Raw genomic sequence first — 16,678 nt, 5'->3', positions numbered from 1 at the left:
GCTAATATCAGAGCTTTTCCCATGAGTGCAGCCTCTTGCAGTACTGTCCAACACTTTTGTTTGGGCAGTGTGTGTATATGTGTGTAGAATAAAACTTATTGATAAATCAGCCCCTAGAGTATATACAGTATATACATAAATTCTACAGTCAATAAAGAAGGCGAAAATCATTGTTAAAACATCATTTACTGTTAGAACAGAAACCAATTTTACAATATTGCTATTTACAAGCATTAACAACACTTTGGAAATGGGGAAGGACCGCAGGAAGGCATGGGAGAATAAATACACACAGGCGGGGTTGTCAGGCTTTATCCTAGGGTTCCAAAGTTTTCATCCGTCCCCCATTAATAAACAGAAGCGGGGAAGGGACCTGCCCAGGATAGAAAGAGGAATTGGATGCGGACACCTAGAACCACTATCCAAATGCAGCTTCAGGAAACAAGCCCTTCATTGTGTCTCCACAGAGAGCGGTTCCCAACGCTCTGGTTGGCCAGAAGCATATTATAGGGCAGATGGCTTCCTGCTTTATAAATGTACCTAGAAATGTAAACAATCTTTTGATCATAGACCGGAGTGGGATGTAGCAATGGTCTCACCTCACAGCTGGATTTATACAAAAACACCAAATGGACCACCATTAGAATACTTCTACACAACATCGGGAATATCTACCTACACACCAAACAATTTACACACAAAGCCTGAGAAAAGCGCATCCACATCAACACAACGTAGAGAAACTCCACGGTCATCAAACGTTCATTACATGTGTGAGGAAACCATTATAGGCCCAGCTCAGTTACCATGGTCTCAGAGTCTTTGAGCAAAGGACAGAGAGTGAGCATCTGCTTGTTGATGGGTTGTAAAGCGCTCACATCATGGTAGCAATGCGTTGCTTGTCCAAAGCCACACGAGGTAGCACATCAATGAGAAAGTCTACTTCAATCACAATTGACTTTCGTGGTTTCTAGAAAAAAAAAATCTGGCTTCAAAAGTTTCCATATAAATTAGCTAAAACCCTTGCTGTATCCATACCCTGGACACACCTCTCCCGTGACTGGCTGCAGAAATTCCCATGGCTCATTTGTGATTGGCTGCAAGGGATTCGAGGTGCCTGCATATTACAGGCTGCCATGATGCTCAGAACCCTTCTGAGATTAGCTGCTGCTCTTACAAGTCACTAACTGATGCAGCCACATGTAGGGCAGAGGCCTGTGCTTCAAATGTTCACGCGGACTGGGCCACGCATGCTGTGAAGACAGACCCTAGTCCGCACTGACAGGAGGGGGGCTCAGCTCTCGAATGCTGTGGAGGATTCTCTTCATGTGGCCCACTTTTGTCACACCCAACTCCTGTAGAACAAAAAGAGTTTACAATCTACGCATGGTATGTATAATACTGGGAGAGTAGTTCCCATGCAGGAAATGTCATCGTAAAAAGGTGAGCTTACAGAAGTGGGGCATTCAACTCGCTGCAAGGCTCATGTGTTTTTGTTGTTCTTTTATTTTAGGCTAAACCTTTACCATATGAAATGTATTGTAAAGGTTGTCACTAGCTATGGGCCTGATTTATAGATGCCAGCAGAATGCTCAATAGCTGCTGTGTGGTAATATGTTAATACTGCTGGAGGTGTCTTGTGTAGATAGATGCCTCGTGGCGGTTCCTGTGATCGGACGCAGCATCAGATTATCGTCATACTTATTTTAGCGGATATTATCTACAACCCTTTCCATCAATATACAGATTTAAGGGAGGCTACTTAGATAATCTATAAATAGATATTGTTTATGGTTTGCTGTCGGCCGGTTACTGTAGACCTATCACACACACAAAGGGGGTATTCAATGTAGGGCCCTATTTCCGACAGGGGAAATAGCGGCCACTGCCTATTCAATGCTGCCGTTTCCGACAGCATTGAAGGCGGATGTCGACCAAACAGATCCGACTTCAAAACAAGTCGTATCTGTTTTGTCCGAAACGGACGTGGATTGTCGAATTCACTGCCGTTTCTTGACAATCCACGGCCATTTTTGCTGACTAGCCTACTTTTTGACACTCAACAGACGAATGTCGAGCAGAGCGAAAACCAGGCCAGAATTCCAACTGTCAGAACGTTCTGGCAGTTGGGATCCAAGATAGAATACCCCCCCAAAGTGTGCTGTATGTAAGGTAACAAAGCCATAGCAGTTTAGCCATCATCAAGGATGAAAATAATTATGACAATCTCCCTCCTATACAGGTCATGTAGTTGGTGACTGGAAGCTGAGCTACATAACTGGCTAGCACAGGTTAAAAGGTCAACTGAAAAGCCTTGCAACAAGTTGAATAGGATTCTAATTGGCAGGTAACAGGACTCACTGGTGGCATCATAGGCTACACGCATACACATTGCATTGGTAGAGTAGCACATAGTAGGGTGCTATATATGTGCAGTGCACTATGGTACTAGGTGATGCTGGTAATAATGACATGCTATGGTTGCAGAGTACAGAGAACTAGCAGAGAGGATTATGATGGTGTAGGGCAGGGGTGGGCAATAAACGGCCTTCCCAGCATGTCTTGCCTTGCCTTAGTTTTGCTATTTGGCCATACTGAAACTGAGGCAAGGCATGCTGGGATGTGTAGTTCATCAACAGCTGAAGGACCGCTCATTGCTTGCACAGTTAGGTAGGGTCATAGTGATTATATTTGGGCACAGTAAACAGGCTGTAAGTAGTGGCAGCATTTCATTATAGGGTATAGAGAACTGGCTGATGAGAGAGCTTATAATAGGACATGCTATAGTATAGTATGACTGCAGGCAGCAGAGAACATGATATATTTGGTAGTAGGATGTAGATAACTGTGGAGGGAAGTAGCTGGCTATGACTGCATGCGTGATACAAATATATGGTAAGGAACAGAAGTGTAGTACAGAACATGCCATGGCTGGAAGCAGGTAACTGAGATCTGGCAGATGAGATGCTGAATGAGGATACAGAGAAGCGACCGAGTAGGCGTGCACAAGGACAATGATTGGTTGCACAGAGAGAACAATGAGCATACAGTAAATACAGAGCAGAGGAGGACCAGATTCCACTTTGGGTCGGACATCTGTGAGAGATACCTTGAGGTCTCGGCGCTCCAGATGTAGGAGCTCACAACCTCGGATGTCATGGCGAGTAAAGACCTCCTTGTACTCAGACAGACTGAGACGTTCCAACCAAAGAGACACCTCCTCCGTCCCCCAAAGGTGAGCTGTCAAAGAAAGTCCCTCAGTAAGAAACCACATCCCAAAGCAAAAGAAAACCACTTCCCAAGATAAAGGATTACCCCACAGCCCAGAGCAGAGAAATCCAATTACAAGATAAAGAACCCAGAGAAGGCCACACAGTACACACTTATATACAGTATTACATGGAAGTCTAGCTGCAGTATTTTTCTTTGCTTGATCTTCACGACAGGTGTGACCCAATATTCATTTTACATGAGGATATATTGAAATTGCTACCTTCAGCCATCTTTTATTAAGTTTCAGTTCCCGCTAACACAGTGGACCCAAATCTAAACTGCATTGGGAAACATTCAAGCTTTTTTTTTCATGGGTTTTTATATTGAGAGACAATTCACTCAGCAGTAACCCAGGAGCCTTGGAAGGGACACAGTTAGGGTAAATCTAACAGCAGGATTGCCTTCCCATTGCTAGTGTGTTATATATATTTACACATTTGTGTAACTGAAGGCCCCCATACATGCCGCCCTCTTCAAGCACCCAATTTGCCATTGCAAGGTAGCAGGCGACATCGGGTACTGAAAGTGGGCACTTTTTGCACCATAAGATGCAATCGGATGCGATGGACATCGCACTTCAATGTCGCTTCGCATCCGATCTTTTAAGTATGTAACGACAAAAGGGCAGATGTACTAGGGAGAAAATGGATTGAGATAAGCCACCAGCCAACCAGTTCCTAGCTGTCATTTTTCAAACACAGCAGTTAAGAGCTGATTGGCTGCTACTTTATCTTTCTCCACTCTATTTCACTCCAATGCTTAGTACATCTCCCCCAAACCGTCTACATATTATACTTTCATTTCAAAGTAGTTCCCATGAACATGTATTTAAAGAACATATCAATAATATTTGGAATCACTGGTATTAGAGATGGGAAATGACCTCACAACTTACTGAATAAGTGATAGCAGTGGGACAAAACAAATGTGGAGTTTGTACACCACAGTACAATGTTCACATCGATATACAAATATGTGGGATTATTTGCCTGAACTCTAGCCTCAGTCACTCAACAAAACTCCATGGGGTAGATGTATGATCCTCCGTTACGGGGTTTAACGGTATCTGTGCATGTTATATGCGGCAGATACTGATTCCCCATTTATTAATGAGGGGTGATGTGCTAAACGACGGGGACGGGGATGGGGATAAGTGCTCCCGTCATTATCGGCGTCCTATCTGCAAGATTTATTACTGATGTGGAACGGACTGTTCTGACAACTGCAGCTATCAATGTCAACACCTGCAGCTGCCGTTGCCGGATACAAAGCAATGTCCCGGCAGCCAGAGATTGCGCAAACCAAAGATAAGAACCTTTTTCTGTTCTCAAAAAGCAGTGAGTGCCACTGGTGATTCGCATAATCTGTACAAGCGGCGGACTACGACAGCAGGCACAGCCGCAAGAGGGCGAGTGCACTGCGCCAAAGAGGGTGATTAGCACTCTCCCACTTCGGCAACACAGATAAAAAGACATGCTGTCCATGCTACATATACGAAGCAGGTCCAGACAAGTAACAGAAGAAATGGGACTAATCATACTACACCCAGTCTGACTTTACAGAACATACCTTGCAGTTGTAGATCAATGGCATAAGGACTGACAAATGCCAAAGAGATACTGTAACGGAGAACCACTACTGCGCATTACAATGAAATTACAAGCTGATATTGTTACTGGGTCACTGGGAAAAGAGAATAGTAACATTGCCTACTGTATTACTTTAATCTGATAATATCTGCTTGTATTGTTATAGGACGCACGAATCTCTGGATTCTCTCTTTTCTTTTTATATAACTCCCTCTAGTGGTGGATTTCGAGATGACACTTTTCTGAACCCAAGTTGATGTTGAATTTTTGCAGTCACGTCTGTGTGTCAGCATTATCTTGTGGCTTTCTTATATAATAAGTGCTTATGTATGTACATATATGAACACGTTTTCCATGTCTTAATACTAATGTCTGGTTTCTATGGGTTACATTTTCTCCAGTGTATCTTTTTTTGTCCATTTCAAATATTCCCCCATTCTATATAACTGTGAATAACATTAGCTCAAATGAAAAGAAATTACGTTGCCCATGGCAACCAATCAAATTCTGTCCATCATATTTCTATTGCATCATAGAAATTGATAGACATAATCTGATTGGTTGCTATGAGCAACATTGAAGCTTTGGTAAATATATCCCATGACCTCTAGCGGTACTGTAACACGTGAATTTACCAGGCGGCCCCGTGCTGCTCCGGGTCTCTTTGTTCTTAACATTCTTCTCCTTCTTGAACTTGTTGACCAGCCTAAAGCGACTGCTGCGCCTAAGTTTGGAGTAATCTAGGGCACCCTGAGAAGAAGTCAAGTCAAGTACACAAGCATGAGATATCTCCATTTTACTTATGTCTACATACACAAATATAGCACTACAGGGGAATAGGATACAACAAAAGGAAGAAAACATAAGGTATTACAGTACAATGTACTCTACACTGGCACTTATGGAATGGTGCTGCCAGCTTAGACGAGATGTATTTGTTTGAAAGCATTAGCTCCCATCTAAACTGGCCAGGAGCTCATTCAACAGTTCTGGGCGACCAGCCCCGAGGTCCGCACTTAGGGTGGATTTCTGTCAGTGCTCTCCTAAGGGGGTCCCAAGAGCGGGCATGTCTTAACTTCAGCACACCTGGCACTTCGGGGTGTGGTATGACCTCCCAATAGCCAGGATTCCAATCGGGGGCGAGCGCATCAAAGCCCCATGTGGGCTCGCTGCCCTCGCCATAAGTCTTATTCTCCGTCTATGGCAGTCGTGGACCCCCAAGAGGAAGAATGGCCCCTGTAAGTTGGGATCCTGACAGTAGGGCTTTAACAGTCGGGATTCTGACGTCGGTCTACTGACCATTGGAATCCTGACTATCAAGAGCACGAGAGAAACCATTAAATGCAGCTAGTCTCATACTGTACAATAGAGAATGCTGGTTGGATTAGCTCACGGTCACTTTAGACGGGAGCTACCGTAATTCTCTCAAATAATAAGAGGTAGATTTACTAAAGTGGTGAGTGCTGCCCATATAATCTGATCAGATTCTAGCTTTCAAATTGTCAATTGCATCATTGAAAATGATTGGCAAAATCTGGTTGGTTACTATGGGTACCGCTTTTCATTTTTGGAAGCCATAGCAAATGTCGCTTAGGGAATGATGCAGAGTGAGGTACAACCCGGTTTTAAGTTACGCTGGGAAAACCAGGGCATGTACAATGAGATGTCACCCATAAGCGCTGAAACTGGTGTAATGCCCACATCACAGATGCATATGCCAGAGTTACTTGTATGTTTCCAACCACTTCCCTTATGTGTAACAATGACATTTGGCATTCAGCATTGTTTTGACAGCAAAAATCTCTCTAATACAGCAATAAACAACCTACAACTTCTGTAGAAAAGAAAAGTAAAAAAAAAGCAGAATTTGCTTGCTGGATCCGGCTATCATCATCATCATTGTCCATAATCATCTGCAAATAGCGCCTAAAACTGAAATCTAAACTGCAGCGTAAAAATAAAGCTGCCTAACATCTGTGGGCTACATGCAAAAGCAGCCAGTATTTACCATGCAGAGAAATAATATAAATGTATTTGCTCCACTTGTATGGCAACATTGTTTGTGCCAGACACATAATTACTTTTTGCATTTAATGAGTCTGGCTCATAAGCCATACTGGAGAACTTTCCAGGTATGTATACATTTGTAATTACGTTAACACGCCCTTAAGGTCCCCATACACGGTCCGTTTGGAACTTAAATAGTACACTTCGCATGCCTTGTGCATGCAATGCGATCCGATGCGTAGCTAGTACAAAAAGTATGGAGCGCGCATCGTATAGTACAGAACGGAGCCGGACACAACGGAGCGTGATGGGCTCCTTTACTGTTCTTCCAACAGAATTCCCTGTTTGCAATCTGCTCATTTGCACGCGGCAAAGTGTTAGAAATCTGCATATAGTTTGTGACTGCAGACAGTTCTAAGCTGCGATTGGCAAATTAGTTTTCCGTCAATTGTTACAGTAGTTTTTTGTTGCACCATAACTCACCTCTTCTTCCCCAGGCTCAGCGCTCTGACACAGCCATGGGATGTCAGCAAGTTTCCGCAACTCATCTTCCGTGTCACTGAGTAATGTCAGCAGCTGCTCTTTCTGAGGAGGATCGAGTAGCTGTAGGAAGATAATGTAGGAACTCAGAGAGAGGTAATCCAGTCTTCCATCATACACAGTCCAATGAGCAGCACCCCTAAAAGTGCACTTCCTGTTCCTGGCCAGGCTATAGAAAGTATTGTTCATAAATAGCTATGTACTGAATCCAGAACTGGAAAATCCGCTCATCGTAAAACAAATCTGTTTAATTACTCTGTGTATTAAAGAAATCCCAAGAAACAGGTTGAGATATTGCAAACTTGTCTGCTTGTGTTCTGCAGTTAGGACTTGCACACAGCTGGGAAGGAGGGATCCCTCTGGCTCCCTACAGCTTCAGTAGTCTCAAAAGCAAGACGCTGGTCACATATGTAATAGCATCTCAGTTTGCCGGATGATTTTCCATACTTTGTAAATGGATTGGCCCTTTTGAAAAAACATCCGAGTTTGGCTGGCATCCTGTACCCCTGCCGAACTCGGACGCTATTACATATGCCACCCTATCTACAAATAAACAGAGAAACTTTAAAATAAAAATAAAATAACTAATGTACCATAAGCCTGCATAGCAGTTCCCTCAATTTGCCCTACTCCATGAGGCACCAAAAGAAGACTGGAAATCTGGGGTGGCAAGGGGGAGGAGCTAACTTTTAAAAATACAGCAGCTCTAGCCCCAACCTGCAATCCCATGGTCCAGTGTCCCCCGGCCTTTCTGAAAGAGCAACAGTACATTTTTACCTCCTGTATACAACTGTAATAATGTATTTCATTTGTTTAATTTACATATTCCGTTGCACTTTACAACTGGAATCAACAGTGATAGGACAAACTGGGTAATCACAGACATAGAGGAAGGAAGGCCCTGCTCGCAAGCTTACACTCTATAGAGAAAGAGGAAGGATACACAAGGATAGGGACTATCTATAGCATACTGTATATGTCCCAACAGATTACAAAGAACAGTCCTGATGGGATGAAATTAGAATGAAAGCTTTTGAAGGTTATGTGGGCGGTTCAGGAATTTGATAAGCTTGCCTGAAGAAGTGAGTTTTCAGGGAACGCTTAAAATTTCAGAGGCTGGAGGAGAGTTTTATTATGCAAGGTAAGGGCATTCCATAGGGCGGGTGCTGCCCGATGATAGTCCTGCAATTGTGAATGGGATCTGGTAATGGGTGTGAATGAGAGACGCAGATCTTGTGAAGAGCGGAGAGGTCGAGTTGGGAGATATTTTGACATAAGAGATATATGTTGGTGTAGCTCGTTAATAGCGTTATATGTGAGTAGTAGTTTTGTAATATATTTGGGCATGCACATGTTCCTATAGCATTATGGGAATGTAGTAACGACTACTCTGGTAACATAAACAATTTCAAACAAATGCAGTACTATAAGGATTAGCATATACTTCACATTAGAATTGTAAAAAAAAAAATTAGTCCAGCTTCACAAGTACAACATCATAACATGTACATTTTGTCATTACCCACCAAAGCCATCTTCCCTGTGAGTAGCAGCTCTGTCTCATTCAGTAATGCGCGGACATTTGTCACCATTTCCATAACATGGCTGCAGCACAGACCCTGCAACATGACAGACAATAGGAAATCATTACATGCATGGGAAAATATAAAATCCTAAATTGTGCAACAAATGATTTACTTCCTGCGGACAGGCCAGAAGAGGGCGAGAGTCCTGGGCGAATGGTGAACAGAACAAAAGCCTCTATCAGCACAATACTAGGGTCTGGTGGTTGGGGGATCCTGAGGAAGCACTGTACCAACAGTACCGCACCATCTCCCTGTCAGAATTGTGGTACTGCAGTACAGGCAGGCCTCAGAGGCCTGCAATACTATCCATCTCTACGCCCAATCTGGCAGGCTCACTTGGTGCTATTTCTTTGCCCCTATTTGTCAGGGCTGATAAAGGGAGTGTGCCTGAGTTACTACTGGATGGCTACAACCAATGTATTATTATACTTGTATCAAGAATTCTTTGGACAGATGCAGAAACTTAAGTGTAGCCTGTCAGGATGACAGCTCCTTATAATGGAGGTAGACAAGGCCGATTCCATAAATTCTCCTATTTCACCTTGGGATTTGAGTCTGCTCTAGGCCTTCTCTACAATCCGGTGAAGATTATGTTTCTCATGGTTATGTGGAGTTCTTGTGAATTATTTCTGCAGCACAGAGAGTTTTGGAGCTTCGGACGGTTTTGAAGCTCTCGATATCTATTTTACATGCCAAATTATACCAATGGTATATCAGGCGCAAATTATAAAAATTAAGTTAAATTAAATAGACTGTTCATTAAGGGGGAAATGTAACACGCTGCGACTTGTAGGAGAGCCCGGTGAGTCTGTCTGATGATTTAAAGTGGCAATAATTTAAAAGCTACACCAATATGGTTTTGTCTGTTAAATGATTGCCACTTTAAAATATTGTTCAGATTCACAGGGGGGAAATTTACTAAGATGAGAATTCTATTTGACATGGGATGTTGTTATGGGCAACCAATCAGATACTATCTGTTATCTTCTATAAGCTGCTAAATAAATAGATTCTGATTGGTTGCTATAGCAACATCCCATGTGAAATAGCAGTCACATCTTAGTAAATTTTTCCCACAGGCTATTACAGTTCCTCCTAAGTCTTCTTTAAACCTAAGGTAGTATAAATATTCCAATTATGTAAGGTCTGTTGTATGCTTTGACCCCAATTTTGGGGGTCATGGGAATCCGTTCACTTTTTAGATGTTTTTCAGCATTTAATAAAATAAATTGAAGATGACTCTTGAGATTCAGGAGAGAGATGACCTTTTGATCCTTTGACTCCACACCTGCCACAGTTCCCATTTGCTATGACACAGGCCAACATAGAGGCGAGCCAATGTAGTGATCAAACCCCATTCTGACATCATAATGAGCATAACTGCAAATTATATTGTATTGATAAATAATTGTAAATGATATTGTATTAATAAATAACCTGTATTTGTCCTTTGTGTTGGTATGTAAAAATACTTTGTGTTAGAGTAGTCAAGCTTCCTTTGAAGTCAAGCAGGGGACACTTAATATATTTTTTTATTTACAGTTTCTTATATAGCGCAGCATATTCCGTTGTGCTTTACAATTGGAAACAACAGTGATAAAACAAACTGGGTAGTAACAAACAAACATAGAGGTAGAAAACGAATTACCCTAGAATCCAGGAAGAGACAATTATCAAGAAAGTTGTCAAGAGGGTGTAGTTTGGGTTCTTAAATACATCACTCATGGGAGAGTCCTCACTTCTGCCATTGTTCAACCCTGACTAGGTGATCTGAACTTTATTTCCCAATTTTTATTTTCTTGAAATTGTATTTACTTTCTACCATTATATCTAGTAACATACTTTTCTGTAACATAAGCTTTGAAGTGTTTGACTGAAATGAAATAATTTTAATTTCAGTTCTGGTTTCCATTGTTATCCAGCCCAGGCCTCAAGAGGCGTTACTAATTTGTTTAAATATTAATGAATTTGTGTGCAGGAAAGAGCCAGATTTTGCCTTGGGTTACTCTGGTTGGTGGCAGTAACCGCAATGAAATTACCGCACGACACAGTTCTCGGTAACAGTGTCACGTGGCAGCGATTCACAGATTGGGGTATCTGGGGAATTGCTACACCTAGGATTGTGACAGCCAGCGTCAGACAAACAATTCAAATTAGTACCTCTGTAATTCATTCTTATCCTATGTGTTACACAGGAGGACACAAGAACAGTGGGATATCACAAAGCAGTCCCCAAGAATCTAGTGCAGGCCAGAAGCTACAGCCTGCACCATGGCAAATTTACACAGGAAGAACCATGCGGCTGACTATGTGTGTGTGGCAACTATACGGTACTAGAAGCAGATAAATACAGGACACAAACAATGAGACTTTACCTCAGAGTTCTTGCTGTAAACCTTCTCCATGGACTTTGAGCTTGCATTGACTGCATGGGCCAACTCCTGCTCCATGCACTGGTGGGAAACGGCTATTTCTTTAATGCTGCAAACACAGTGACAAATAGATTTATTTCACTGCATTCACTTTTGTTCACTAATGAAATAATGTATCTTGCAATCAAAGTGTAGGTTATGAAGCTATTCAAAGTCCATAAGGTCTGAGACCATTCAACTGGTTTGAGAGAAAGTCAGAACTCCAAAATACAATAACCATCCTTGTTCTCAACACCACTTTTATTATACTTTTGATTTCAGGTTATGATGAAGTCACTGGTGGGAGAGGAAACGCATTAGGCTAGCTTTACCCAATAACCTTTTCTAGGAAGGCGCACCACAATACTGGTCTATATCATCTGCATTCTGGATTTTCATGACTCAGCACTCAGTTACTGGACCTCTCCAATTCTAACTCATTTTATGACTCTGTGGAAACTGGTAACATTTATTATACATTATTAAAAAAAGACACATTGAACTGTGCAGCATAATCCTGATAATGACTACAGTCCCAGCCTTTGTTCTGAACTGTGCCGCATAGTCCTGATAATGACTACAGTCCCAGCCTTTGTTCTGAACTGTGCCACATAGTCCTGATAATGACTACAGTCCCAGCCTTTGTTCTGAACTGTACCGCATAGTCCTGATAATGACTATAGTCCCAACCTTTGTTCTGAAATGTGCAGCATAGTCTTGCTAATAACTACAGATGGAGAGTCTTTCATTATTGCAGGGACTGGCGGTGGATTCGCCACGCACCAGCCCCCCGCCAGACTTCGAAAGGGGACACACAGGCACAAGACGCACGTGCGTCCCCTTACAACGGAGCCCCCCCCCCCCCCCCCCCCCCCCCGCCACATTCCCCCACCTCCCCGCTCCACCCCTAACCTGCCAAAATCTCCCACTTTCTGGTTCTCAAACCCTATTGCATTAGGCCCTATGGGGGAAATTTACTAAAATGTGTATTCTACTTCACATGTGATGTTGCTAAAGGTAACCAATCAGAACCTGTCTACTATCTTCTAGAGGGTGCTAAATAAATAAGTAGTTTCTGATTGGTTGCCCATAGCAATATAACACGTGAAGTAGTTAATTTATCATTGAAGTAGTGGAACCCTACAGGCATTCCCAACCATGGTCCTCAAGGCACACCAACAGTGCAGGTTTTGTAGATATCCAGGCTTGAACACAGGTGACTTAATTAGTATCTGAGGGATTCTGATTAAACCATCTGTGCTGAAGCCTGGATATCACAAAAACCTGCACTGTTGGTGTGCCTTGAGGACCGTGGTTTGGAATGCCTGCTGTATGGTATACTTTCCATAGTTTGGAGGCTACCACCCTCCTTACCAATGGCTGCCATTTGGGCTATCCTTTTGAGTTACAAATACCAAACACTTTATATTCACTGGGTGCACTCTATTTATAGTAAATGCTGCTGGTGCTTTCTATTAATAAAGCCATGCACATTTCCAGGCTATGCCTTCCTACACAAAGGAACCTCTACATGTTCCATTTCCAGGTTATACCTTCCTGCACAAAGGAACCTCTACATGTTCCATTTCCAGGCTATACCTTCCTGCACAAAGGAACCTCTACATGTTCCATTTCCAGGTTATACCTTCCTGCACAAAGGAACCTCTACATGTTCCTAAAGAACGCTCACCTATGAATGAGTGCACCAGCAGCATGGCCAAATTTTGACACTTGCGCTGACTCCTCATCAGACATTGCGTCAGGGTGCAAAGAAGTCGGCGAGAGGGTAGAGGAAACCTGTCGGGAAAGCTCACATTTCTGCTTATCCTTCCAAGACTTTAATGTACTTTCAAAGGCCTTAGAAAAAGATAAAATGAGGGATTTATTAAACAGAGTTGTCACATATTTGCATAGAGAAGTGTAAGAACCCAGACATTTTCACCCTTATTCTGGTTCACTCGCAGAGGCAAATGCCTTCTCAAATGGACAAAACCATGTGCACTGCAGGTGGGGCAGATGTAACGAGCAGAGAGAGTTAGATTTGGGTGGGGTTTTACTTCAAAGTGAGATCTTTATTGCAATGTAAAAATAAAGCAGCCAGTATTTTCCCTGCACAGAAACAAAATAACTCACCCAAATGTAACTCTATCTGCACAAGTTACATCTGCCCCACCTGCAGTGCACATGGTTTTGTCCATTTGAGAAGGAATTTGCCAGAAGGAGTGAACCAGAATAAGGTCCTTTGTGGAATTATTGATATTAATAAGCAAAAAAGAACTGAATCAATATGTTACTCATATACAGCTGTAACTTTTTGTAGTCACATGTGCAAAAACTGCCAACAACTTTACCCTGTCTCTGGTAAGCGTCTGTGTCCTGTTCTTGTGCACTATACGGATATAACCTGGGGGTTGGACCCAGGCCTCACCATCTACTTGCACAGGAACTCCTTCATCTCCTAGCACCGTGATCTTCACTGTCCGACACTAAAAAAGAACCGTATATTAATGTGCAAAACCACAAAGTAATTAGTCTAGTAAGACATCAGACAACACTAAAGTTATAAATGATAATAATATCTTCACATTCAACCAAAGAACTGAAAAATTTTTGATTGGAATACATTTTAGTGATGAAAATAACAATCAGTATAAAACTCCAGCTCAAATATCGGGAGAGAAGCACATGCAACATATAAACCAGGCATGACAAACTATGGCCCTCCAGCTGTTGTGAAACTACAAGTCCCATCATGCCTTGCCATAGTTTTAGCATTCCCTAATAGCAAAACGGTGGCAAGGCATGATGGGACTTGTAGTTTCACTACAGCTGGAGGTCCATAGTTTGGACATGCTTGATATAAACTTATCTGCACAACAGAATGGCCAAAACTGCTCATTGTAGATGGGGGTCTGACTCAGTGTAAATCTGCTTAGTACAGGACTACAACATGCATGTGTCTGCTCATTTAGAAATACCCACCAATAAAACAATTTGCTCAATTGAGTTGTCACTAGTGATTTGTCAAGTTAAGACAATTGGTGCCGTTTTATCTTATATATATTAATCGTAATTCCTTCCACAAAATGAATGCAGCATTGCACAGAACAGTACCAGCTCATTACAGTTATGACCAGTACATTGATCTGACATGCCCACTGCACAAGCCAGAGATGGGCAGCCAGTCTATGATTATTATATACAAGGTTCTGCTGTCTCTTCTCCAATAACACAGTGGCGGGCAAAAGTAGGAATTAGTCTCATGAAAAAACATCTCCGTATGTGACAAGACATACAGTAGACCACTCTCTTTGACAATCACTGGGGCGATTCCACGGTGATTTGGTCACTTTTCATATGATTCCGGCGATAAATTAAATGAAAAGTGATCAAATCGCATGTGTTTGACATCAGATCCGATGCGATGCGCGGTTCCGTGAGCATCGAATCGGTGCCTGAAGATCGCTCGGGCTGTACGATAAATATATTGCATCACCAATCCTTCCGGCAGACTTGGCTGGGATTGCATACAGTGTACCGTAAGGATTTTCCACGAAGCAACCTAGACACTTGTCTTGGTTCCAGCAGGTCTCAAGGGGCCCCCATATGGCCCCTATGGATTCTATAGGGAGGGCCCCAAACTGGCATCTTTCCCAAGGCCCCATGAGGTCTAAATCCGCCTCTGGTGTGTACGGTGGATCGCGTGCGACTTCTCCTCTCTGAGAAGTCGCCTTAGTGTATGGGCACCTTAACCCTGCAGAACTCCGTGTGAGCTTGGTGTTACCTGTGCGATCCGGTGATGCTGCAGCTTGATAACCCTGGACACAGCCATCTGCATGCTGCCAAACACAGCAACAACCTCCAGTATCTTATCATCAAAAGAAGGTGCCGCAAAGGTCTGATGGCAAGAAGAAACATACGGTAAGGGCAGAATAACACCAAGGTTGCACAATGTAGGCTGACTCTAATTCACCCTGAAGAACTTACATCATCTTCCTTACTGCCGCCCCAGAAGTTGGTGCCACCAGCGTAACTGGGAATGTTCAGTACAGCAATTCCTTGCAGGCTGGGCAGGGGAATAGGCACCCCATCACACTGCGGGGGACATGGGGGTAAGAGGAGGTAGACACGCACATCCACTGAGATAGAAAGAGACAGACATCTAAAAGAAGAAAGACAGACACAACCAGTGTTAGGGACAGACACAGAGACATGCAAGGTGAGCATACACATCATAAACAAGGAAGCTACATAAACATATATAGTGTGATGTGCGGCGTAATCAGCATCAAAGACATAGAGGTGCTTTGCTTTATGTAATGTGTATGTGGACTGAATAAAACTCAATTCACAAAAAATCAGTCAGGGATTTTACTAGTTCCTTGCAAGGGGGAAAACGGTCTCCACCTACACTGTGGGCCGGACTGAGATGTGGGCGTTAATGGGAGGGTCATGGGTAATGCTACTGCGTACATGGTTATCTCAGCACATGTCCTCTCTGGCACATGCTAGTGCACAAGGGGAGGGGCTGAAGCTAGCATTTGCATATAATCACACCTGCCAATGGGAGCTAGAGCGGATGCAGCACCGCCCACCTCTGGCCTTGTGTGAGAGTGGCAGGAAAGCATGCTAGGTAATGATCATTTATGATAGTAGTGATATGATAGCAACTAATATATGCTACCAGCCCTAACAAATAGATAAATTTCATCGTAAAATGTATTATTTTTGCTTTAAGAAACCTACCCAAAAAATACAAATTGACGGATATAAAATAACACTGCAAATGCATGTGAAGAAAGTTACCAGACTTTGACACCCTATGGATTTGCTGTGAAGCTGAATAAGTCACTGAGTTATCAGCCATTTCAGACGTGGGGCCTATTTCAGTCGCACACAAGCACAAGGATTGCGGAGCTGCGTGATTTTTTTTGCTACTAAAGACTGCATGTAGATCACTATGGGCCTGATTCAGGTTTGTAAGTAAAGCAAAAGAGCACAAAACCATGTTGCATAGCAGTTGGGGATGATGCAACGTGTTAATAGAATTTTTTTTCTATGCAGGGTGAATAATCTCTGCTTTTGCACGTAGACCAAAAATGTTAGAAAGCTTTATTTTTACACTAAAATTTATTTCAGTTTCAAAACACCCCAGCCAACTCTAAACCTCTCTGCACATTACATCTGCCCCACCTGCAGTGCACATGGTTTTGTCCAGTTTCTTGATTTTTTGCTTTACATGATTCAGGACCTATGTACACACAAACGCACT

The 16,678-nt window shown here is 42.7% G+C and overlaps 1 protein-coding gene across 3 annotated transcripts in view; it reads right to left on the bottom strand.

The window, feature by feature from the left end:
- Positions 1 to 167: 167 nt before the first annotated feature.
- The window catches only part of DGKD (diacylglycerol kinase delta), a 98,650-nt gene continuing 82,139 nt past the window's right edge, over positions 168 to 16,678 (bottom strand). Inside the window, exons 21-30 of one of the 3 annotated variants that reach the window (XM_083178227.1) lie at positions 15,394 to 15,501; positions 15,191 to 15,304; positions 13,758 to 13,892; positions 13,097 to 13,203; positions 11,371 to 11,476; positions 8,936 to 9,028; positions 7,353 to 7,472; positions 5,498 to 5,612; positions 3,110 to 3,240; positions 168 to 1,355 (exon numbers count right to left, since the gene is read on the bottom strand). In XM_083178227.1, coding sequence (XP_083034353.1) covers positions 1,269 to 1,355; positions 3,110 to 3,240; positions 5,498 to 5,612; positions 7,353 to 7,472; positions 8,936 to 9,028; positions 11,371 to 11,476; positions 13,097 to 13,203; positions 13,758 to 13,892; positions 15,191 to 15,304; positions 15,394 to 15,501 — 1,116 coding nt within the window. In that variant the 3' untranslated portion in view covers positions 168 to 1,268. Of the gene's footprint in view, positions 1,356 to 3,109; positions 3,241 to 5,497; positions 5,613 to 7,352; positions 7,473 to 8,935; positions 9,029 to 11,370; positions 11,477 to 13,096; positions 13,264 to 13,757; positions 13,893 to 15,190; positions 15,305 to 15,393; positions 15,502 to 16,678 lie in introns of all 3 variants that reach the window. The other 2 variants (XM_083178226.1, XM_083178228.1) reach the window with 2 other exon arrangements.

Source organism: Crinia signifera, chromosome 3 (assembly GCF_055691185.1).
Source record: "Crinia signifera chromosome 3, ASM5569118v1, whole genome shotgun sequence".
NCBI classification, from domain to species: domain Eukaryota; kingdom Metazoa; phylum Chordata; class Amphibia; order Anura; family Myobatrachidae; genus Crinia; species Crinia signifera.
The sequence above is the reverse complement of the archived record's forward strand: the minus strand, read 5'-3'. Positions and strand labels throughout refer to the sequence as shown.